The sequence below is a fragment of the Mya arenaria genome, chromosome 8 (assembly GCF_026914265.1).
Source record: "Mya arenaria isolate MELC-2E11 chromosome 8, ASM2691426v1".
In the NCBI taxonomy this organism is placed as follows: Eukaryota; Metazoa; Mollusca; class Bivalvia; order Myida; family Myidae; genus Mya; species Mya arenaria.
In genome coordinates, this window is record NC_069129.1 from 70,879,200 (window position 1) to 70,905,389 (window position 26,190).

The 26,190-nt window shown below is 34.2% G+C and overlaps 2 protein-coding genes across 6 annotated transcripts in view; one reads left to right on the top strand and one right to left on the bottom strand.

Moving 5' to 3' along the window:
* The window catches only part of LOC128243148 (ATP-dependent DNA helicase Q4-like), a 208,304-nt gene that overhangs the window by 68,540 nt on the left and 113,574 nt on the right, over positions 1-26,190 (top strand). The gene's annotated exons all lie outside the window — the stretch shown is intronic.
* LOC128243149 (uncharacterized) overlaps positions 18,676-26,190 on the bottom strand; it is a 76,687-nt gene continuing 69,172 nt past the window's right edge. For all 3 annotated transcript variants that reach the window (XM_052960718.1, XM_052960719.1, XM_052960720.1), the window contains one exon: positions 18,676-20,219. In XM_052960718.1, coding sequence (XP_052816678.1) covers positions 18,822-20,213 — 1,392 coding nt within the window. In that variant the 5' untranslated portion in view covers positions 20,214-20,219 and the 3' untranslated portion in view covers positions 18,676-18,821. The remainder of the gene's footprint in view (positions 20,220-26,190) is intronic.

The following is a 26,190-nucleotide window of genomic DNA, read 5'->3' on the forward strand; positions in this document are numbered from 1 at the left end:
CCCACTATAGGTAAAGATATTGTATGCAATACAGTGATACAAAAGACCCCTTTATATATGAGGCAGCTAAAATTTGCTGAATTTTTCTTTTTTTACTGAAGCCCAATGTTAATGTTTAATCAAATTTCTTTTGAGGCGTGCATTGACTGTAGATAGTTGACGCCTTTATTCAGTAGATAGTTTTAGACCTTGGAAAAAGAGTCCTCCCCCTGACTATATAAGTGCACCTTGTGATTAAAGTAATTGAATACACCTTGATGAATGTCTGGCAGATTAAGGAGATTTTCTGCTCCTTGTCTTGTGCTGTAATAGGATTTGTTGGAAGATTGGCTCTTAAAGATAATAAACTAAGTGAATGTTGTTCATTACACTTAGTATGGGCTCAAATATTAGAAGTGGAACTTCCACAGTTAAAACGTGAGTTTGATGGACCAAAACAAAAACTTCGTCTTTTTTAAGATTCAATATTTGGCAACCCTGACACATTTGTCCTTTCATATATAAGTACATATAAGCAAATTTCATGACAAGGTATTTTATCAGATGTTGGCCCTAAAATGTTATTTTGGGTACAAATATGTTTGACACATACAATTCAACAATATCTTCTTTCGGTGATTTTTCACGATTTAATTGAATATCTTTCTCATTTGAAAAGGCATCCTGAAGCTGAAATACAATTGTAAATTAGATTGTGTCAAACATTTTGAAATGACAACATGATCATATTGTTTTAAACACATTTTTACTGAGCAAAATTAAACATGATGATTGACTCTTTAAAATATTATGCAATCATCACTAATTAAAAACTTAACTTTAAAAATTCCAGAATATATTTTATTGCAAAATGGTTGTACAGTCCAAACTCGCTATTTCAACGCCAGATATCTTGACTTTCCGGTTGTGTCAACTTTTTCTGCGGTCCCGAATTTATTCCTTCTTATTCTATATAAAATAAATCTGCTTGTATCAATTTTTCTATCTCAATTTTTTCGCTGTGTCAACCTCCTATTTCAGTCCCTGTGGTCGAATTTCACACATTTTCCTTGTTTCTTATGTCGTACTGTAGATTGAGTTGTTGGTGCGAAAATAGTCATGATGGTTTGCGGCATGTCGCTAAAATACTGTGCGTTAAAATTAACTAATTGTCATAATTGGAGGTAATTTGGTAAGCGTGAATAATAAAGTTGTTTGTTTATGTTTTTGATTCAAGAGACATTCATTGCTCAAGCTATTAATTGAAACGCACAACGACACTGATGACATCATAAGATAATTCGACAACATTGAAAGTTATACGTGAGGAAGTAATTCTCTTTACTGCATGTAGAAAACAATCAGGCATAACGACATTGCTATTTTAAGTTGTGCAATACTGTTTTATTACAATGTACAAGTGTATGTTATTGTGGTTTTATATCAGTTTAATGTAATCCATAAACGTGAATTAATTAAATTTGACACAAATAATTCTTTTTTTACTTTATTTTTCAATAATACGTTTGCTGTTTTCACGACAGTAACAAGACCGTTCATTTGCAGAAGTCGGATGTCGGACATTTATCAAACTCAAGTGTGTTGTGATTGTTTATATTTTTTTAAAAATCGGATGTATCGAAAGTTTGTTATGTCGACTTTTTCCCCCAGGTTCCAACAAAGTCGACATAACAAGTTTCGCCTGTATTTAAGAATAATAATCCATTTAGGGACAACTCTCCTATGTGAACTATTTGGAAGGATACCCTCATGTAGAAGTATGGTCTGAATATCATCTGAAGTAAGCTGAATTTGCTGAAAATTTGTCTGAATACCATAGCGAAAATTTCATGATTGAAACATCTCTTAACATGTTTTAAACACGTTCTAACATGTTATTTCGAAATGTTTGAACATGTTTTGAACATGTTTTAAACATGTTTAAACATGCACGTTAAATGGCACCACGATCTAACATGATCAGTCAACAATCGTGATTAGTCATGTTTGATGATCAAAAAAAGAGTAACATGGTCAATCACATTTTGACATGTTTTTGTTCTATCCAGCTATCATGCTTTGACATGTTTGAAAACGTTCACAGAACATGTTTTAATATGGTTGATCATGTAACTACTACTTTACTGTCAAACACATCTAAACATGTTTAAAAATGTTCCCAAAACATGATGGAACATGTTTAAACATGCACGTTAAATGGCACCACGATCCAAACACATCTAAACATGTTTAAACATATACAAATCAAGATCCCATAACATGGTGGAACATGTTCTAATATATCCAAATCAAGGGGACATTTGACATTTTCAAACATGTTCAAACATTTCCAAAAGAACAGAGCTGACATTGAAATGATCTCTCATCCACTACTTTTCATTATTAACCTGAAGAACTTTTTTTTTATTTGACAAGATATAATAACGAACTCACAACATTGTTAAATAGGTAGTCTGGAGCATTTTGACATGAAAACAAAGTGATAATGTCAACAAACTTTTTAGAATAAATGTGAAAGTTTTTTTATAAAAAATATTAATATTCTATTGTAAAATTTGTTAACTCCCTACTAACATGTCGCCAAAGATATATGTTTCACTCCCCTAAAAGATCATTCCTCAAAACAATAAAAACTTTTTTAAAGGTTTTAGTTTTTGACCTTCCCCACCCACTTTTGCATCGCTGCCGGCCCATTACAATTGATCCTTTTTCTCGACAAAAATAGCTTACCAACGTTAAGAAACAAATTTAAAAGCTGCTTTAATATATATATATAAATTAAGTATTAGCTGAACGCTAGTCAAAAACAAGCATTTAACTGTGTTTCTACACAAACGTATTTCGTATGTTTGTCGCGAAAATGTATTACAACAAAACATATTTGCTCATTACTTCAAAATGTTGCTATGTTATTATGCCCCCTTTTGAAAAAAGTGGGGTATATTGTTTTGCACATGTCGGTCGGTCTGTCTGTCTGTCGGTCGGTCGGAATACCAAATGGTTTCCGATCAATAACTTGAGAACGCTTTGACCGAGGGACCTCATACTTGGTATGTGTATTGGTCATCACCAGCAGATGAACCCTATTGATTTTGAGGTCAGTGGGTCAAAGGTCAAGGTCAGTGTGACCTTTACATGAAAAACGGTTTCCGATCAATAACTTGAGAACGCTTTGACCCAGGAACCTCATACTTGGTAGGTGTATTGGTCATGACCAGCAGATGAACCCTATTGATTTTGAGGTCAGTGGGTCAAAGGTCAAGGTCAGTGTGACCTTAACATGAAAAACGGTTTCCGATCAATAACTTGAGAACGCTTTGACCCAGGGACCTCATACTAGGTAGGCTTATTGGTCATGACCAGCAGATGAACCCTATTCATTTTGAGGTCAGTGGGTCAAAGGTCAAGGTCAGTGTGACTGTAAGCTAAAAAAAGGTGTCCATATTTTATTTAAGTGTCCAAATCCTACTAACAATTTGGCTCCCAAGGGGGCATAAATGTTTCACTAACATCTCTTGTTTTAAACAATAATATTAGCGTAAAAGATCGTTATAAAAGTTACTGAATTATACTCCTTACATCGCTTGAACTTACCTTAAATAAACGAAACAAGACATCAGTTTATTTGGCGCATTATTTCGACAAAAATGGCGGGCGTTCGAAACTATCTCCGCCAGTGAAGAGCGTTTCGTCTTAAATGCGTAACCGTTAGAATATAGTTATATAGCTACGTTAAAATATGGCTATAGTATTTTGTAAATATTATATTTAACCGGTTTAACAACTAATTAACCAGTGTTGACCACAGGTGCTCGTCACATTGCCTGGATACAGTAATTTTATATAAAATAAAATATTTTTTATATTTATTTTTTATTTTTTATTTTTTTGACAAGATAGTGAATATATGTCATTTTAAAAAATATTCCACATTTTTCATGAAAAAAAGTTACTAATAACTTGACAAAATCTTGACAAAAAAATAAATAAAAAATCTATTAAAAAAAAAATATATAAAAAATATAAATTACTGTATCCAGGCAATGTGACCAGCAATCCATGGCACCTTACATGATACATATGATATATGTGGCGCTTTAATTCAAATAAATTTAATTTTAATGTTCATGTTATTTTGATATGGAATTTTCTTTACGTTTGTTATTTTTTTATTTATAATCTTTGGGTTATAACTGGGCCAAATGTGTTACACTAAATGCACCAGCCAGTTGTAACCACAGCTACCTCAACTTCCTGCCTGTTGCTGATGCAACTACTTGTTTTTGGACAAGTTTCCTTTCAAAGACATATGCAGAACATTTTAAGAACTTGCCATGTTCATAAGCTGTTCCTATGATGTGCCAAATTGTTTAAAAAGAACATTTCAAGAACATATTAAGAACATAAAAGTTCATAAACTATTCTTTAAATGTGCCAACTTGTCTTTATGAACAGTTCAAGACGTTTTAAGTGCAAACACTATTCATGAACTGTTCTTATATTGTGCTAGACTTTAATATAGAACAGTATTAGAACAACAATAGTCTTTAAAAAATTCAAGAACTGTTCTTAAAAAGTGTTCTTGAACTGTTCAAGTACAACTGTTCTTAAAAGTGATCAGTTACTGTTCTAGTACAGTTTTGCATAGTTCTTGAACAGTAATTAAACACAAGAACATCATTTCACAGAGGTTATGCCTCATATTGTGGTACATAATCCCCGGCTCCTGACATTAAGATCCCACCTTAATTTACCATTTTAATTAATTTTGCTACATGTACTTCTTCCCAGTGCCCTTTGATGCTTTATATCAATGCCTATCTTGTATTCCGATTAATGCTGTAAAATTGTTGAAAATGGGGACGATATGTTTAACCTCCATTTATGGCCTAGCAGATGGATTCTAGGATAATAACCCAGGAGAGGCTGAATCATGCTCTGAGGTGTCTAAAAAATTTGTTATATTCAAAATTCAGTCATGTTTAAACATGTTTGCTTTCCTATAAAAAAAATTGGAAACAAAACAACTGAAACTATTCTTTTTATCAATGTTTTCACAGAAAGTAATATCCTGTTGTAAGACGTAATTTAAAAAATGCTTATTTGTTAAAAAATATCGACTTTGAATCTATAATGTTCAGCCATGTTTGATCATGTATGTTATTCTCTAAGTAATGGGTCAATGTGTCAGTACTTATTAAAGCGATTAAGGCTATTTTTACACAAAGTTGAAATGTATGGATACTTTTTTATCCAAAAGAATAACTTATTTGATGAAAGTAACAAGAAAAAAGAGAGATTTGTTTGATTATTTTTTTTATAAATTTATCATGTTTATTCATGATTGAATATGTTTATTTTTTGTAAGATTGTTTGCAGAAAAAAACAATCCTTATGATTTTTTCCTCTCCCTGAAAGACATTATAATATTAGTTGAAATAAATACAGATGTTTTATTGAACAAATTGTAATTTTCATCCACAATCATGTTTGATGGTCAAACATGTTTATAAGACATGATTGACCAACGTGATCAATGAGGCAAAAAACATGTTTGTACACATCTTAACATGTTTAATCATATAACATGATTTCTTTTTCGCTATGGTACCATCTGAATCATTCCTGAAACTGCAAAAGTTGAATCAAGTCTGTTACACTTATTCAGAAAAAATCAGACCTATTATAATTATGTTTCTGAATTATGTCTGATAAAACTGCTCAGTTAAATTTCAGACTTTTATTTCTGAATATTGTCTGAGCTGCTGAAAAAAGGCTGATAATGGACCAGTCCAGACAAAAATCAGACTAGTCAGACAATATTCAGAGGGTTAATCAGGCAAGTTTCTTAAACAGTACTCAGACTTGACAGCACTGTTCAGCTTTTATACAGACATCATTCAGATGCTAGATTTGGTTGTTCCCCTGCGAAAATGATGGCCAATAACCATGGACTACCATGGACTACCATGGTAGTTCATGGTCATATGACCATGGACTACCATGTTACGTCAAATGGCCGCCCCATGGTATCACACCATGGTAGACCATGGTATTATACCATGGTAGACCATGGTAGACCATGGTTTGATACCATGGTAGCACACCATGGTAGACCATGGTAGCACACCATGGTAGACCATGGTCATAAACCATGGGGCGGCCATTTGACTTTACATGGTATACCATGATATATCATGAACTACCATGATATATCATGAACTACCATGGTATATGACCATGAACTACCATGGTAGACCATGAACTACCATGGTAGACCATGGTCACATACCATGGTAGACCATGGTCACATACCATGGTAGACCATGGTCACATACCATGGTAGACCATGGTCACATAAATAGGATTGACAACAAACTTAACAAAGATCAAAATCAGTGAAATGGAATTGTATTGATTAAAATATGTTTATGGTGTCATCTAGTTTAGCATGCCGAGTACTGTATTCTGTTGATATCCCATTTACATGTATATGAGAAGGAAAAAAAATGTCTTATTTCTCTGCAATAGCTAACAACTTGTGCCAAACTTTGACTAGAACAAAATTATAGTATATATATATATCTATATATATATATATATATATATATATATTTATTTAGTATGATATAGGCCTCAAACTGTCCATTATGTAAAATATTGGAGCGTCTTCGGCGGCGGCACGTAGCGCCGAAGACCCTCCAATATTTTGCATAATGGACAGTTGAGGCTTATTAATTATCTATTACAGAATAACACATTTTTAACAAAAAGATCAAACCCGAAATGCATTTTAGGAACAGATCTTGAACAATTGTTCCTACAATATAGTTCTTAAACTGAAACTGTTACATTTCAAGAACTTGAATTGTTCCTGCACACTTAAAGAGTAGTAAAAGTACAGTTCTTGAACAGTTCAAGAACAATTCATGCACATTTCTTAAATAGTAGTAAAAGTACAGTTCTTGAACAGTTCAAGAACAATTCATGCACATTTCTTAAAATGTTCTTTTCATTTTCTAGTGGTTCTTGTATACGTTAAGAATAGATCAAGTACGGATCTAGAAATGTTCTTGCATGGATTAAAATCTTGAAATCTACCCAGTACATTCCTGACTAGATGTGATAACAATTGTTAAACGATAACGTTTAAGGAACAAATCTTGAACAATTGTTACATTATAACTTTCTTGTTTAAAATGTCAACCACTATTATGAAAGAAATAGTCAACAAGAAAATTGAAAACACTTTCTTATAAGCTCCAGTTTTAGGTAACCAATTTCAATTCTTCATGAAAAGTAGATTACTTTTCTTAACTGCTTCTGTTTTACCACAATGAACATTTTTTTCATTTATGATTATGTATTAAAGTTACAAGTATTGCTCACATTTTACTGCGCTTATGCTGTATGAACGCAGTAGGGTAAGAAAGCAAATGACCCAAGATGCTCTAACATGCTTTAGGAAATTTGCTCACATGCCCTACTGCGCTCTTACAGCATAGACGCAAGTAAAACTGTTATCTCTCCTTAATTATATCATTATATTTTTCAAACATGTACTTTTAACCAATGTGCATAAAAACATGGATAAAAAATTCAAACTAACACAGTTGATAAAGTTCTTGTATTTAAGAAACAAAAAGTATGCACCTGTACATTAATGGTTCTTAAAGGTAATTCTGGAGTTTAAATGCAGTTATTAATGACTTAATTTTTTGCATCAGCGCGCCAAACTCAGTTTTGTATTTACTGATAAAAGTTAGTCATACAGTTGTTATTTTGATTCTAGAACGACAGCGTATTAATTGATTCGCATTTATCATTTTCCATGTATCGAGCTTCTTTAGTCCAGCAAATTACTTATCCATGTCAGTGACGTCAAGCGTTTGATGAGAATAACATGAACTATTCATGAATGACAATTTGGACAAATCATGTTCATGAACTCCCACTAAGTTCATGAACTCCTGCTTAGTAAATGAACTTGACAGTTCATGAACATTATTTTTTCAAAATGTCATTCATGAACTAAATTCATGAATAGTTAATGTCATTCGACACAGGGTGATAATTTCATCATTACTACACATCCATTTATAACAGTTTTAATTTCGTATGACGCATATAAACACAATTAGTAAGAAACCATTGAATTGCTCATTTCAGTCCTTGACATTTACATCTAGTCTCTGTACCCAGGTCCCTTTTCCTTATACACTTGATGATGAAACGCATCTGCGAAAAGATTTTTTGCAGTCATTCTTTGCATGATTGTTTTTGTTGAAGTGGTCTTTTCTTAACTCTGGAAGCCTTTCGTTGTCTGAGACTTTGACATCCATCTTCCAACCTGAAAGATATTTCTTTTATTTATTTGTACTGCCAACATTTTCAAATAACTAACGGCCAGTTGGTTATCAAATCAGTGCGAATTAAGATTTCAATGTTGCAGGTATATAAATTAATGATAGCTTATTTAATTCTTTCGAACCAAAGAGCTCAAATTTATTGAGTCTGATTTTTTTTTAAAGATTCTCATTAGTGTTTGTCTGTTACATATAAAATCCACTCCACACATCCACCCATATTGTTTTCAAAACCAGAATGAAAATCTTACCATTTGCTTTAAAAAATAGTCTACTCACTGATGGATTTGACAATTTACGGCTTTGAATGTTTTTCTCCTTCACTGGTTGATATCTTTTGAGGACTGATGATTTATTTGTTAGCTCCTTTGGGTTGGCTAAAATAGACGAAACAACATTTCAGACACTTAACCATAATTTGCTTGCATAGTGGTTATTTAAAAGGTCAAGGGATGGCAGCGATGCAAAAGTCCATTGAAGGACCAAAATTTAAAAATGTTAAAAAAATCAATTTCTTCTTAGTTTTGAGGTTCAATATTTAACAAGCATGATTCATACCCATTTATCCATTGCAACATGAGGAGCTGTAATTAGGATTTGAGCATATTTTATGATATAAGATTTTATCAGATTTCAAATCAAAAAGCTATATTGTCTTTAAACAAAAAGAGTATATTTGTGACTGAGTCGAAGTTATTGAAACTGTCCAATCAACAATGTCTTTGTTTTGATTGCAGCTATATTTAAAAAGATATTAACATATTTGTAACCCGGAAATGATCTCTCATCCACTACTTTTCATTATTAACCTGAAGAACTTTTTTTTTTATTTGACAAGATATAATAACGAACTCACAACATTGTTAAATAGGTAGTCTGGAGCATTTTGACATGAAAACAAAGTGATAATGTCAACAGACTTTTTAGAATAAATGTGAAAGTTTTTTTTATAAAAAATATTAATATTCTATTGTAAAATTTGTTAACTCCCTACTAACATGTCGCCAAAAATATATGTTTCACTCCCCTAAAAGATCGTTCCTCAAAACAATAAAAACTTTTTTAAAGGTTTTAGTTTTTGACCTTCCCCACCCACTTTTGCATCGCTGCCGGCCCATTACAATTGATCCTTTTTCTCGACAAAAATAGCTTACCAACGTTAAGAAACAAATTTAAAAGCTGCTTTAATATATATATATAAATTAAGTATTAGCTGAACGCTAGTCGAAAACAAGCATTTAACTGTGTTTCTACACAAACGTATTTCGTATGTTTGTCGCGAAAGTGTATTACAACAAAACATATTTGCTCATTACTTCAAAATGTTGCTATGTTATTTTAAACAATAACATTAGCGTAAAAGATCGTTATAAATGTTACTGAATTATACTCCTTACATCGCTTGAACTTACCTTAAATAAACGAAACAAGACATCAGTTTATTTGGCGCATTATTTCGACAAAAATGGCGGGCGTTCGAAACTATCTCCGCCAGTGAAGAGCGTTTCGTCTTAAATGCGTAACCGTTAGAATATAGTTATATAGCTACGTTAGAATATGGCTATAGTATTTTGTAAATATTATATTTAACCGGTTTAACAACTAATTAACCAGTGTTGACCACAGGTGCTCGTCACATTGCCTGGATACAGTAATTTTATATAAAATAAAATATTTTTTTTATATTTTTTTTTTTTAATTTTTTTTTGACAAGATAGTGAATATATGTCATTTTAAAAAATATTCCACATTTTTCATGAAAAAAAGTTACTAATAACTTGACAAAATCTTGACAAAAAATAAATAAAAAAATCTATTAAAAAAAAATACATAAAAAATATAAATTACTGTATCCAGGCAATGTGACCAGCAATCCATGGCACCTTACATGATACATATGATATATGTGGTGCTTTAATTAAAATAAATTTAATTTTAATGTTCATGTTATTTTGATATGGAATTTTCTTTACGTTTGTTATTTTTTTATTTATAATCTTTGGGTTATAACTGGGCCAAATGTGTTACACTAAATGCACCAGCCAGTTGTAACCACAGCTACCTCAACTTCCTGCCTGTTGCTGATGCAACTACTTGTATTTGGACAAGTTTCCTTTCAAAGACATATGCAGAACATTTTAAGAACTTGCCATGTTCATAAGCTGTTCCTATGATGTGCCAAATTGTTTAAAAAGAACATTTCAAGAACATATTAAGAACATAAAAGTTCATAAACTATTCTTTAAATGTGCCAACTTGTCTTTATGAACAGTTCAAGAACATTTTAAGTGCAAACACTATTCATGAACTGTTCTTATATTGTACTAGACTTTAATATAGAACAGTATTAGAACAACAATTGTCTTTAAAAAATTCAAGAACTGTTCTTAAAAAGTATTCTTGAACTGTTCAAGTACAACTGTTCTTAAAAGTGATCAGTTACTGTTCTAGTACAGTTTTGCATAGTTCTTGAACAGTAATTAAACACAAGAACATCATTTCACAGAGGAATGGAGCATAGATGCTCGGTAATGAGCAAATGCTCTATTTCCCACAATGTTTTCAAAGATTTTCAAATTTGGCATTCTTCCTTTCCAATAGATATTCTTCCTTTCCATCAGATGCTTTCGTTGTGGATGAGTCTAAAATTAGCAGAACAGCTGGTAAAGGGTTAATACTGAAACACAACTTCTGTTGTTGACAAGTTGTGTGTTTACTAAATATCAGTAAAGAATAAGACCACATTTATTAAGTTGCTATTTCTGTTATTTACCAAAATCAACAAATCATTTTTAGACTTATCCAAAGTAAAGAATCAGATAAAAAAGGATGATGGTAGACTATGGTAAGCTGTCACAGTGGCTGACCATGGTCAACCTTGGTGTACCATGGTAGACCATGGTTGAAAAGGTGACTCTCGGAGTAAAACTTTTGTACCATGGTCTACTGTGGGTTTTTTCACGGTACTTGATGGTTGACCTTCAAAAACCATGGTATACCATGGTGATCTTTTTTTGTACCATGGTAGACCATGGTCGACCATGGTCAAACCATGGTATACCATGGTGATCTTTTTTTGTACCATGGTAGACCATGGTCGACCACGGTCGACCATGGTCGACCGTGGTCCAGGCAATGATTTTCCCACGGTACTTGATGGTTAACCATGATAAAACATGGTTGACCGTCAAAAACTGTCAAAAACCGTGGGGACCATGGTCGACCATGGTCATTATTTCGCCGGGGTTCAGCATTGATTCTGAGTCACCAATTATGCCGTAAGACTGAATTCAGCCTTCATTTGGCTTAATTTAGCTTAATTCAGACAGACTTCAGACTCTCTGTTTCATGAGGGAAGGGTGCACAGTAAACAAGTATATACTGCCTGCAAGCAATCCTATTTAATAGCTAATCAAATAAACCGTTATCATGAAGCGACTAAAGAGCTCAATCAGCCCATTTCAAGTGTTCTGTTTTGATTCTAGAAATATAAGTATCATCACCTGTATTAAGTAATTACTTGCTATTCATCTATGACACATAATGGCCTTAATTGATGCAATAAAATATTATAAGTAAAGTATTATTGCTTTAAACTTATATCATTTATAATTAGGGATGGCAACGAGTAGTAAAATTAATACTCGAGTACTCGGACGATCGAGTACTCGGGTACTCGATTACTCGGAAAAATTGAATATGTGTTCGCAAAGACTAGATTGTGAAATACATGTATCGTTAATGACGTATATTGTGCGTTGGTCGTATTATTGGTCATTTTCACCTTTAAAGTAAACTTTCATTACATATTTTTACTATTTTAACAAAAAATGATATAAAAAGAAAACAAATGTTGTTTCAGGCTTTAAATTTGTCTTATTCGTTTTATACAAGTATGCACTGCAGAAATGAACAACAATCAGAATTACAATGAACGAAAATTAATGGCATACATAAAAATAGTGAACGAAATTCAATACGAAGTTCACTTGTTTAGTTGTTTACTCTACATCTTTTTTTTTTAAATGATAGTTTTTCATACTGTGTAAATGTTGTTTACCTCATTAATATTCATAATTCTTGATTTAATATCAACCAATCAATTGTGATAATCATTGCAAAAATAGTTAAAATACGCCCATTAAGAAATCAATTCTCGTAACGGTCTCTAATTGAGATACAATAAAATAGTGTAGGTGAAAGTACCGCTATCAAATACAGATACAATGTGAAGGCATCTTGGGCAGATACAATGTGAAGGCATGAAGGGCAGATACAATGTGAAGGCAGCTAGGCCAGATACAATGTGGAGGCAGCTTGGGCAGATACAATATTAATGCAGCTTGGGCAGATATACTCTGAAGACTTCCTTTTGGCAAACAAAACCTGATAATGGTGGTTACACCATCATTATTTTAAGGATAAATATAGTTTTAAAGTATAATATTGAGCTTATTAAGTTCAGAACTTTGTTAAAGTTAGCAAGGTTGTTTACATCATTATCAATTACAATTCTCTCCTGCTTTGTAATTTTACTGGATACACTGTCTTGTGATCTGCAGTATTTCTAACCAGCTTTGATTAAATATATGAGCAAGTAATCAACTTTGACATTTAAAAGTAAACAACAGTGTCAATGATAACGTTGTTATTTTTAACGAATCTGAACAATTGGCCCAATGTCTGATAAGTATAATTACATCAACCTGTCCTTTTATATACCATTCGTTTTTGCAGGGCTTGGAAGGAATAATTTATCATGGTTACCCTGACATACCTAACAAAATATTCCTGACAAGAGCAACAAATCATTTAATAATCAAATTTGATTGTCTGCAAGGGCCAGCAATATTTATTGGTTATTACGCAAACCTCTAGAAGCTGGTCAACAAAATGCCTGCCAGCGTCAGCAACAATCTGTTCTTGTATTTCATTTCCTTGAACGCAGGGTAATGTCAGTTTTCTTATAGATTTTAAGCTAAAACACTAGCATAAATTAATAAGAGTAGCAGTTGAACATAAAACCCCCCATATAAAACTAACAAAGGCTGGTCAACAAAAAACAGGTGAGAATGATCTAGGTGTAAAGGTGTTCTCCTCTCGCCAAAGATGTCCTGGTTTTGCCCACTAGGGGTATTTTCTCATACCCTCTTAAAAAGAAGGCAGTTATGGTTTCAGCCATGGAAACAACTTGAGAATGATTAATATTAGCTTTCAGCTGTCTTCAGATCAACCTTAAATAAATCACAATTAACTAACAAAACACTTCCCAGTGGCAGTTATGCAATCTGTTCATGTATTTCATTTCCTGGAACAAACAAGCACAGACCTTATCTTTTATTTTCTCATTTCTTTAACTGAACAACCTCTATCCTAGAATCACTAAATTTTATAAACATATTTATGGAACACAGTTTATTATATTAAAGATTACTGCCATCTCTCCAAGAGTTATGACCCTTATGCTGTGACTTGACTAAGTTTAAACTATGCTCAGTCTCTTACAGCTACAGCTTATGAACACCAAACTTGATCATAATGTTAATGGGCATATTGTTTGACAAGTTTGATGATCAGCTGCCAATTTCAGTTGTCAACAGATTATGTTTTGATTGGTTTTCAAATTTAAATGATTTGATTGGTTAATAGTTATTATTGGATAAATATTGACCAATCAATAAACTTTTAAGCTAACTTTGACCAAAACCAAGAATATACCACTTTCATACAATTGGCGGCAGCAAGATTGCTATAGTTGATCGCGTATTACCTTGCTTTTTCCAGAACTGAATTTGTCTACTCTCCAACATGAGCAACTTTCTGCTGCAGCAATTGGCTCACAATGTTTGGGAATCATCAGATCTTGGATATTTCAGTTGATAATATCTGTCATGTGTTCCCGTTCCGAATAGAAAAATCCGACCCGAGGGCACATGCGTTGCCGAGTTACCGGCCACGCAGCATGCCCGAGGGTCGTATTTTTCTATCTGGAACGGATACACATGATAGATTTTTTTTCTAGCATACATGAATTACATTTTTTATGGAGAAAATACATAAAAAAGCGCATTTTTGTACGTATCACCTAAAAGCGTGTGCCTTGATGTTTTCTGACGTCATGACTCGCAGTAACTTGTATTCACTGCATACGTCAAGAAGTTCCTTCAGTATCACGTCTTTTAAGGGTTATTTTGTTTTGTTTTTTAAAGTATATTTTTGTAAAGTTAAAGTTAATGGAACTTATCTATTTAAATCTCATAATTATGATTACATAAAGTGTATTATAAAAGAAATTGAAATAATTACGTCACAGTGCGTGACTCATCTGGCATGGGGGGATGCCAGATGGAGTTTTTCAGCACGGCTGAATTCACTGGAAATGCCTATCCGGTGTGCTAGAACTGAATTATAATGTTTTGAGAATTGTTGTTCTAATGAACTCACTACACTCCCGAGTTGTAGTCCTGACATTGCCAATTCTCCCAAGTTGTAGTCCTGACATTGTAAATTCTCTGGAGTTGTAGTTCTAACATTGTCAATTCTCCCCAGTTGAAGTCCTGACATTGTCAATTCTCCCCAGTTGAAGTCCTGACATTGTCAATTCTCCTGAGTTGTAGTCCTGACATTGTAAATTCTCCCGAGTCGTAGTCCTAACATTGTCAATTCTCCCAAGTTGTAGTCCTAACAGTGTCAATTCTCCTGAGTTGTAGTCCTGACATTGGCAATTCTCCCCAGTTGAAGTCCTGACATTGGCAATTCTCCCCAGTTGAAGTCCTGATATTGTCAATTCTCCTGAGTTGTAGTCCTGACATTGTAAATTCTCCCAAGTCGTAGTCCTAACATTGTCAATTCTCCCAAGTTGTAGTCCTAACAGTGTCAATTCTCCTGAGTTGTAGTCCTGACATTGTCAATTCTCCTGAGTTGTAGTCCTAACAGTGTCAATTCTCTTGAGTTGTAGTCCTGACATTGTCAATTCTCCTGAGTTGTAGTCCTAACATTGTCAATTCTCCCAAGTTGTAGTCCTAACAGTGTCAATTCTCCTGAGTTGTAGTCCTGACATTGTCAATTCTCCCCAGTTGAAGTCCTGACATTGTCAATTCTCCCCAGTTGAAGTCCTAACAGTGTCAATTCTCCTGAGTTGTAGTCCTGACATTGTCAATTCTCCTGAGTTGTAGTCCTGACATTGTCAATTCTTCCGAGTTGTTGTCCTGACATTGTCAATTCTCCTGAGTTGTAGTTCTGACATTGTCAAGTCTCCAATTCAACTGTTTTTTAATAAAAACTGAAAGTTTGGAGAAAAAAATCTCAATAATTAATGTAATTTAAAACATTAAATCAAATTCATAAATAATGATGAAAAACAAATTGAATTTCTTTTTTAAAATATTGTGCCGGTAGCTGTGATTGAAGCTGAGGGTTCAATATTGGATCCTTTGGTCTGCAGTTGATGATCATTATAATCCAGTTCATTTAGGTAAACAGGAACTTCCCAAGGCTTTAACTTATAACTGTGGTAGAACTTGTTTAAATTTTAGCATGTTGGCTTAAAAGAAAAGACCTAGTATGAATCCTCTGACAGATGGAAAAGCACTATTTACCTGGTCAGAAATATGCGATTGCATGAAAGCTTATAAGGTAATTTTACTGAGAAGACTGATTTCATGACCGGCTTCTATGATTTAAGAATGTAATGGTTATGTTCTACAGGCATCTGTATCCAATTTGTCAGACTTTCATGTCTGTAACCATACAACTTAACATTTGAATGGGTCTCATTCATGGGGATCATGTGGTGTTTCAAAACATCAAGGAGAGATAATTAATGTTTTCATATATTCTACTTGTTCATAAACATTTCTTTCTTTATCCACACATTTCATTGTTATTTTTTCCTTTCTAAATGACATTTTAATCACACGTGAACATCACATCAGTGGCATTCGTCACTTACAGTGGCAGCTCTTGATTCTATAAAATTGTTATTTTAATTATTTTGTTTGTTCCCTTACATTGGAACAATTTGATTTTTATTGTCCCACTTGTGGAAGGGAAAGGGCATATATAAATTTGCCTTTATCTGTCCATGAGTGATTCCATTAGTAAGTATTATGCGAACTTGTGTCTTTCAAAACTTCATAACTAATTGACCTAGAGTCTTGAAACCAAAGGGGAATGATGTTAAGATGATGTAAATGTGCACCTGGGGTTTTGTTTGCAGCTGCACATATTAAGGGGAGAGTTATGGCACTTCAATTACCAAAAAAATAGAAATTTGAGCTTGTGTCATTCAGAACTCCAACTATAATAGGCCTAGAGTCTTGAAATGTAAGGTGAATGTTGTTGAGATGATGGAATTGTGCACCTGGTGTTTCATTTCCCACTGCACTGAGTAAATCCAGAGTTATATGTAGCCTTTGAATTAGCAACAATTGGCATTTCTGGTCTATTTAGGTGATAAAGTTGTGCATCTGGGGTCTGGTTTCCCACTGCACTTAGTGAAATCAGAGTTATGGCCCATTTATTAGCAAAAATTGGCATTTCTGGACTTGTGTCAATCAAATTTCAAAAATAATAGACAAAGAGTTATAAAAGCTTAGGGGAATGTTGTTGGGGTGATGAAGTTGTTCAAATTAGGTTTTCTTCCCATTGCACTAGGTAAAACCAAAGTTATGGCCCTTGAATTTCCAAACATTGGTATTTTTGGACTTATGATGATCAAAAGTCATAAAACTCAGGGGAATGTTGTTGCAGTTCAGGGGATGAAGTTGTGTACTTGGGTTTTTTGTTTCCGCAGGTTTCTTGGGGTGCTGCACTCAGTAAAACCAGAGTTTTATGGCTGTTAATTAGCAAAAATAGGCATGGCTGGACTTGTGACACTCAAAAATACAAATTACACTTCTGCTACAGTCTTAAAGTCATATAACTTAACTTTGGGGAATGTTGTTCAGGCGATGAAGTTGTGCACCACAGAGTACATCCAGAGTTTTGGCCCTTGAATTATGAAAAAAATTGCATTTTTGATTTGTTGAACTTGTGTGTGTAATAACCTCTAAATTATTAGTCATACACTCATAAGAACTCTCAAGAAGGTATTTCATGTAATTAAGTTGTGATTTTGATGCACATTTATGGACAAATTAATGGCCCTTTTGTGACAAACAAGGCATGTGGAGGCATCCATGTCTTATGGACTCATTTCTAGTTCTCCTTTAAATCGAATCCATTGTCACGGCACTATCATCTCCAAACATTATAATCAAATTCTTTCTGAATATTATACAGACTTCTAAGTTTTGCTGACAAAGAGCTTACTCTGCTATTTCTTAATGATTAGCAATTGTAATAGGAGGCCAGTAAAGTTTGCAGGCATAAATAGGCAACATATTATGGTATGGCAGCAGGATTTGAACCCTGGATACTCAGGCCTGCAGTTTGAGACCATGATGTCCATTACAACACTTAGCGCAACTTAAATAACACAATTTTATATACCTATTTCAGTCTTTTCAAAGTTGTCACAGACATCATAAAACATGTTTTTAACATGTTCAGGTCACAGTGACCTTGAATGCAAAAAGCTTGTCCGTGTGATAAATCGACAATGCTTGCAGCCATGACATTAAGGTTTGGGGTGACAAGTAGATGACCCTTATTGACATTTAGGTCATAGAGTCAAACGTCAAGGTCACAACTCATATTGGTCATTAAAATTGCGTCATATTTACTTATTCCCTGCTGCTAAGAGGATACATGTTTATCTGCAAATATCGGTCATCATATGATTGAAAACTGTACTTACTATCCTCACACTTTGAATGGTTACAATCTTAAAACTGCCTGAAAGAGATCCGATGTGAATGACAAATCAGCAGCATTTCGGTCCATGCATATTTCATTCAATTGTCCAAATATTCCTGACAACATAGCGCTCAAGGGGAGCATAATGTTTGACAAACATCTCTTGTTTCAATTTTGGGCTGTCATTTAAAAACATTTCTGAAAAAAGGTGCAGTAAATCTTTAGTATGAAACATCAATTTGGTATGGCCTGAATATTGAATGTTTTATCTTGAAGAGTAATTCCAACAATAAACATTTCATTATGTCAATAAATACAGAATTTTTCAAGAAATACTTTTTCAGATATGACAAGTTAAGTGGAGATTCCTTGTGCTAACTTAGCTTCAGGCTATTGTTATCAGCCTTGAAGGTATTATTATGTCTTTGTTTCATAATTTGTGAATGTTTTTTGTCAGTTTTAATGCTTTCCTTCCATTTAAGGGAACACAAGGATATAATAATCAGGAGAATAAATATTACAGCACTTTTAATGACAGTCAATAATCAACAAGACAAAATATATAACAAAGATATTGAATCACTTTACCATAATGAAAGATATTTTATATCATATTTCTGTATAGTAATCTAAGAAAATTGATTTCGTCAAATACATTTATGACTCTGATTCAGAAAATTCCATCTTGTGACAATAAGCTCTTTCCAAGTTTCGAAGATGGAAAGTTCGGCGCCCTCTTCGACATAAAAAACAGAAAATGGCTTTCAAACTTGTCCTGAAAGATTTGTTCACAGCACAGTAGAGCACAAAATTCACAGAAAAATTGATTGCTTGCATTAGGTTCGTAATACTTCTGATGATCTTGTAAGTATGGGTATTAGTTCCACCGCTTATTGTATATATGAATTTCAGGATTTCTGATGGCGACACTAATATCAGAAAGAGCACTACCACAGCTACAAGAGTGGCAGTGACACTGTTTAAGGCATTGTCCGTTTGGCGTCTGCGTGCTCGCATCTGTTTCTTCACCGGTGTGGCAATACGAGCCAGGGACCCTTGGGGACTAGAGCGCCAACTTTGATTGTTGTACGAATTTCTGTGATTATGATTATGCCGGTGATGAGGATGAAGGTGTGTTTGCTGGTGATGATTCCTGTTCACATGATGGTGTTGACTATTGCTCGAGTCTTGACGCAACTTTAAGGAGTGACAGTTTGACTGAGACGATCCACCAGAGTTGGAGTTGTAAGAGAAGAGTTCACGAGGATATTTCGTCAAAAGGACCTCTTGATTTTGTGCCGGAGCCATTGCACTGCGTAGTCTCTTGGCATGATGTATTTTATAAATGAGACAAGTATTGAAATATAACAGAGCTATGCAGGGAATAAAATCAAATACAATAGCCCAGACTAGCCTGCGTATTCCAATTACTGCATCAGTGAAAACGGGCCTCTTTTCTATCACAAATACAGTACGTCGCAGATCACAGTCAAATGTTTCTTTGATTATTTTCTCAAAGCCAAGTGGAATGGTCATGGCCAAACAAACTGCATAAATCAGGATAATAATGACCCTCGTCTTCTTCAATGAAATCAGTTTCCTTGCCTTGAAAGGATGACAAACAGCCAAGTATCGCTCACCTGCCATCGCAACAGTGAGCCAAGTACTGGTCACTATAAACCAAGTGATGAATGGTCCACTCAGCCAATCAAAGTAGGCCAAAAGGCCCAAATCTTTGTATTTATCTTGAAATTCCACTTGTGTGTATGCAAATGCAAGCAAACAAAACATAAAATCTGAAAGCGCTAAACCTATCAATCCAATATGAGCAGATTTTTCCATCTTTGTCAACGAGTGGCTAATTTTCTCTCGTGTGAGTACCATGAAGTTCAGAACGTTCCCGATCATTCCAAATATGCAGACGATGCGAACACCAATCTCCATGCTGTAGTACTGGACATTGTTGGCCAGAATGTCGTCTGGGGATAGCGTTGCGTTGTCCATGGCGGGAACTAATGTGGTGTTGTTAGGTGGACAGCTGCCCTCCATCACCACCTGCAAATATATAAAACAATATATGAATTCTTTTGTCTGGGTTTTGTGGACAGCTACAGTTCCATTAGGAAGACTGTTACAATGTCATTGCTGACACACAGTAGATTCATTGCAGACAGTCGCAGTGTCATTGTAAAGACAATGTCAGCAGCTACAGATAAAATATTGTTTTAGTAGTCCCTTTTAGGTGAAAACTAGTCATCAACATTACTCATTGTGTTTACCCTTAAAAGATGATCTTTGTTACTTTTCTGGAAAAATGTTCACGGGGAAATAAAATTCTTTAAACCTTCCGAGATCTTAAGACCAATGAAAATTTTAATTGTATTCAGGTCATTTTTGTAAATTCCACAGGAATTCTGAGGGGGGATTTCAGATGGCCTATCTGCAAAAAAAGTAAAGGTTCTGTGGGATTGCGTGTGAGCTTCTATATCTATTGATACAATGTATACATAGTTGTCATTGTAACTAGTTCTTCGATTGTTCCATCACTCTGCATGAAGCTCTGACCATGGACTATTACAAACATATCTGAATAAATGAACTATGAGGGTTTGCTGGGCTGGTATTCAATATTGCCCTAAAGCGATTCAAAGAACGATGTAGCTAATCCAATTACTTGCTATTAATAACTGACTAATAGAGTGAATGAAGTCAATGATGTATGACCATGAGATTTACTTGAATCCATATTGAATACCACCCCAGTGGAGCTAAACTTGGTGATACAACAGCTAATCTTGAAGACTGTGACTCATTCCTTGTAGCAATTTTAGGGTTTGCCTTAAGATGCTTGCTTATGATACCTCAATCAACATGGATTTCATTGGTGTTATTGTTAGTCCATTTCAATGATGTCCAATTTACCTGATGTGAAATATCTGTTTGAAATATGGGTTTAAATAGACATTAGTTGTTATATACTGATTCAGAGGTTTTTTGATACTTAAACAGCTTGACTTTCATGAAGAATTGATGTCATAATGGTATCAAACAGTTTTATGAACTTTATTAATATGAACACACATAAACTGAACTTCTTAGCAATTACTGCTAATGGAAACAATTATGATAATAGGGGAACATTATGTAAATTGAATATTTCTGCCAAGACCTATTCAATGTAATCATCTATTAGAGCACAATGATATATTACATCATTAAAGAAGGCAAAAAGACTTGTTTAAATCTATATATCCCTTGAAATTAATTTAATGTCAATAATTTAAAACTGTTTGAAAGCATTTTACCGAAATAAATGCCTCTGTTTTAATGGTCTCTTGAATTCCCAAGTAAAGAAGCACATACATCAAACAAGCCACCTCCCTTGATTTCTAGGGTATGGCTGGAAATTAAAAGATTACTTACAATGCATTAGAGAATGTCGGCTGAAGCGACAATACATCTTTATTATTCAGACACTCAGTTTTAATTATAATGTCTAAAGACTAGAAAAAAATACCCCAATGATAACATCCATCAGCTATGTTTTGTTCTTATTCGGTTTAGGCTATAGAATACTGGTATTGCCTTTTTGACAAAAGATAGACTCCATGGTACATAAAGCTTTAAAACATTTCATTATGTCACTGACAGTGTCACCAGTAAATCTCCCGGAATGAACTTAGAACTCTGCTCACAGTGTAAGAAGTTTTTGGACTAGGGCACTTGTGGCCTAGTTCATAGCCATAAACGCGCTATCTGCATTCTCAAGCCGCATCTGGGGGTTCACTGACGTAATGTATTCATACGCTGTATTTTTACCATATGTATCCACACATCCAGTCATATGTGACAGGCAACATGCAAGAAGAAAGTCATTTTCATCATGAAATAGGTCGAAGTAATTCCAGGGACTACCGTGGGAGCATTCATTGAAGATTCAATGCATATCCTTCAGAAGGCCAGAACTTAATTTACCAGAATGGTGTTTTATTATGATCCACAGTTAAATTAATGTTAGAAAAGATTTGCTCTAGGGCTTGAGATTAATATTGTATTATTTATATTGGGCTTGACATTTTTTCCTGGAAGGTTTACAAATTTCCCTTGGGATTCAAGAAGACATCTTTACTACAGCTCAAGTTCAGATTGCATGTAAAGGTATCAACATTAGGGCTATTGCCAATTTTCTTGCTTCTTTAAAATACAATTCGATTTGACTGGTTTAAGATTGATTTGGATTTATTACCTTCAATTGGTTTAAGATTTCTGAAGATTTATTACCTCTGACTAGTGTAAAATGTCTTCAGATTTATTACCTCTGACTGGTATAAAATTTCTTCAGATTTATTACCTTTGACTGGTATAAGATTTATTTTTCTTTTGACTGGTTTACAAGATTTGCATATTTTGGTTTGCTGTTATATTCTTTGTGTCCACGCTGTGAACCAAATTTGTTATGATAATCAATAATATGGAACATTTGATTTGTTTTACCAGTCATTGAATCCAAGACAACAACCTGGGTAGGTCCTAATTAAACGGAAAGTAGGTCAGATATATTCCACAAACCATTAATAGTACTGTGAATATTTTAACATCCGTATCATGATTTAAGCAAAGAAAGGTGTATCACGCGTAGTATTTGTGTTCTCGACTAAAAGGTCAAGGTTACACTTAGAGGTCAATTGGCTGTCACTCTGATAAGGCTAAATTGGGGTCTTTAAATGTGTTTCGTTGCATGTTTTAAACCATAGTTGTTAGACTTCATTGCGGTTTTTAAATATGTCTTTGGGGTCGGAGGTGTTTCATGCTTCTAATAACCTTGAAAAGTTCAACCCAGACTTATTCCCAAATGGGGGCTTACTGGGTCTGTCAGAATCACCCACTTTCTTAAGTCTCCTATATATGACATTGATTGGTGCATTTGTACCATAGATAACCCAAGATGGAGAAAACAACTGTCATTAGATGTTTAACAGCAAGAGCATGCAATTCTTGTAAATGAGCAATGGACACAATCTACGAGTAATTCAGAATCTAGAGTAATTCAGCGGTCAATCCCTTAGACTAATGCTGTTCTCTTCATCTTAACCAACAATGGTAGCAACCTCCCACAAGTGTCCGTTTAGATCTTACAGGAGAAAAAAGTGTCTCCTTTTCATTTGTAATTTGTAACCCTTCTTGAATAACAAATTTAGTGGCAAATAAGATGGATCAATTCATGTAGTTTTTCAGTATTTTTTCCCAGGAAATTTCTGTTGACATCCACATTTAGTCTGAGAACACTTTTCAGAGCTGAAAAAAGCTAAAAGAATTCTTACTTTTCCCAACTGTGGAATTATTGAGACATTCTTCTTTTTTGATGTCATTTAATAGACACCCCAATTAATTTAAGTCTCACTATCCTCTGATGTTTGTGAAGGCTGAACAAACTGTCCAATAATAAAAGTACAGAACAATGATGATACCACTTTTTTCCTAAAGTATTAATTGACATTGATAAAATTATGATGCAGCTATTTTGAAGTTTATATTTATTGGCATATATAATGGGACAGGTTGAAGGTTAATTGTGCATAATTATAAACTAGTTTAAACTGTGACCAGCAAATTCATGTATCGATCACTAACAGTTGCAAGGCGGTAATCCCATAATAAATATAGTTAAATGTTGGGACAGTAAAATGTGAGGTTATATTTTTTGTGCCAATAAAACTTGTTTCAACCCCTGTTGTCTACGACTAGAAGTGGGTAATTTCTACTCATGAAAAGCCATGAGACATTAGGTCTGTTAAGTTGACATTTATTTCTTAGCCAATATTTCTTCTAGCAAATGTTTATTTCCTTGTTTTTTCTCTGTATGGTAATTATTGTTTAACAATGTATTTTATTGCCATCATGCATCAGTGTAAATGTAGGAGAGTACAATGACATAGAAACAACATATTGAGCCCCAGATCCAGTTATAGACCACAGAAGTTATTTTCAGAACATGAAGTACCATTACTGAAGTAATGAGAAAAATAGTTGGTGTAATTTATTTTTATAAGTATGGCATATACTATTCCCACTTTTCACAATTGTTTTTCCATATTTCTGCATTTGCTACAATATCGTCAAGACAACTGCCATTTGACATTTGCAACAATAATTGTCAAGACATTTCACTTGGCATTTGACATTTGCTACACTAATTGTCCAGACAACTGCCATTTGACATTTGCCACCAGAATTGCCAAGAAATGTCACTTAACATTTGCTACAATAATTGTCAAACTACTGCCATTTTACATTTGCCACAATAGTTGTCAAAAATGCCACTTGGCATTTGCCATAATAAATGTCAATGCATTGCACTTGGCATTTGCCACAATAATTTTCAAGACAACTGCCACTTGGCATTTGCCACAATAATTGTCAAGACAACTGCCACTTGGCATTTGCCACAATAATTGTCAAGACAACTGCCACTTGGCATTTGCCACAATAATTGAGGAGACAACTGCCACTTGTTATTTGCCACGATAATTGAGGAGACAACTGCCTCTTGACATTTGCCACAATAATTGCCAAGTCACCACTGCCACTTGACATTTGCCACAAAAATTGTCAAGACATTTGCCACTTGACATTTGCCACAATAATTGTCAAGATATCTGCCACTTGACATTTGCCACAATAATTGTCAAGACCGCTGCCACTCGACATTTGCCACAATAATTTTCAAGACATCTGCCACTCGACATTTGCCACAATAATTGTCAAGACAACTGCCACTTGGCATTTGCCACAATAATTGTCTAGACAACTGCCACTTGTCATTTGCCACAATAATTGAGGAGACAACTGCCACTTGACATTTGCCACAATAATTGAGGAGACAACTGCCACTTAGCATTTGCCACAATAATTGAGGAGACAACTGCCAGTTGGCATTTGCCACAATAATTGAGGAGAAAACTGCCACTTGACATTTGCCACAATAATTACCAAGACCACTGCCACTTGACATTTGCCACAAAAATTGTCAAGACATTTGCCACTTGACATTTGCAACAATAATTGTCAAGACATCTGCCACTTGACATTTGCCACAATAATTGTCAAGACAGCTGCCACTCGACATTTGCCACAATAATTGTCAAAATCCCACTTGACAATTGCCACAATAATTGAGGAGACAACTGCCACTTGACATTTGCCACAATAATTACCAAGACCACTGCCACTTGACATTTGCCACAAAAATTGTCAAGACATTTGCCACTTGACATTTGTCACAATAATTGTCAAAAAATCTGCCACTTGACATTTGCCCCAATAATTGTCAAGACAGCTGCCACTTGACATTTGCCACAATTATTGTCAATGCGTTTCACTTGACATTGACCAATTTGCCACAATAGTTTTCTAGACAACAATATCTGAGCATGAGCTTCACACTGGAAGACTGATACAAGTCTTTTGACAGTATTCTGGAATTTAACATTGCATGGTATTTGCTACTGCCAAACTGCACGGGTGCACTACCAACCACACGTTTTCTATAAAAAAAGACACACAGCCTTTGTGCAAGAGATTGCATCATTAAGGTGTAAAATGTATAGAGTATAATATTATGATACTTATTATCTGTGGTTAAAAACAGCTCATTATGTTTAGGTAAATTGTCCACACAAAAAACAAGGCAAGAAGGCCTTCAACTATATATGTGCTGTTAACCTTGAATGCATATTTGACCCCAGGTTCTTTCAATTTTGATTTTCAGAAAGTCTTTAAATAGTGACATACAAAACAAATCACATTTAAACAAACACATTTAAGATAAGTGCGAATAAGGTGACAAATTAAAAGCTTCTGAAAACTGCATGTTGCAAAACATAATTTTCAGGGTTAAAACTATGTTTAAGAGTCCGATTACCAAGTGATTTGTAGATGATTGGTCAGGTTTGCACAAGTTTAGAGGATCGGAAGAAAGAAACAGCCTTCAGGAAATTGAAAACAGCTACCTTAATCACCATGAATT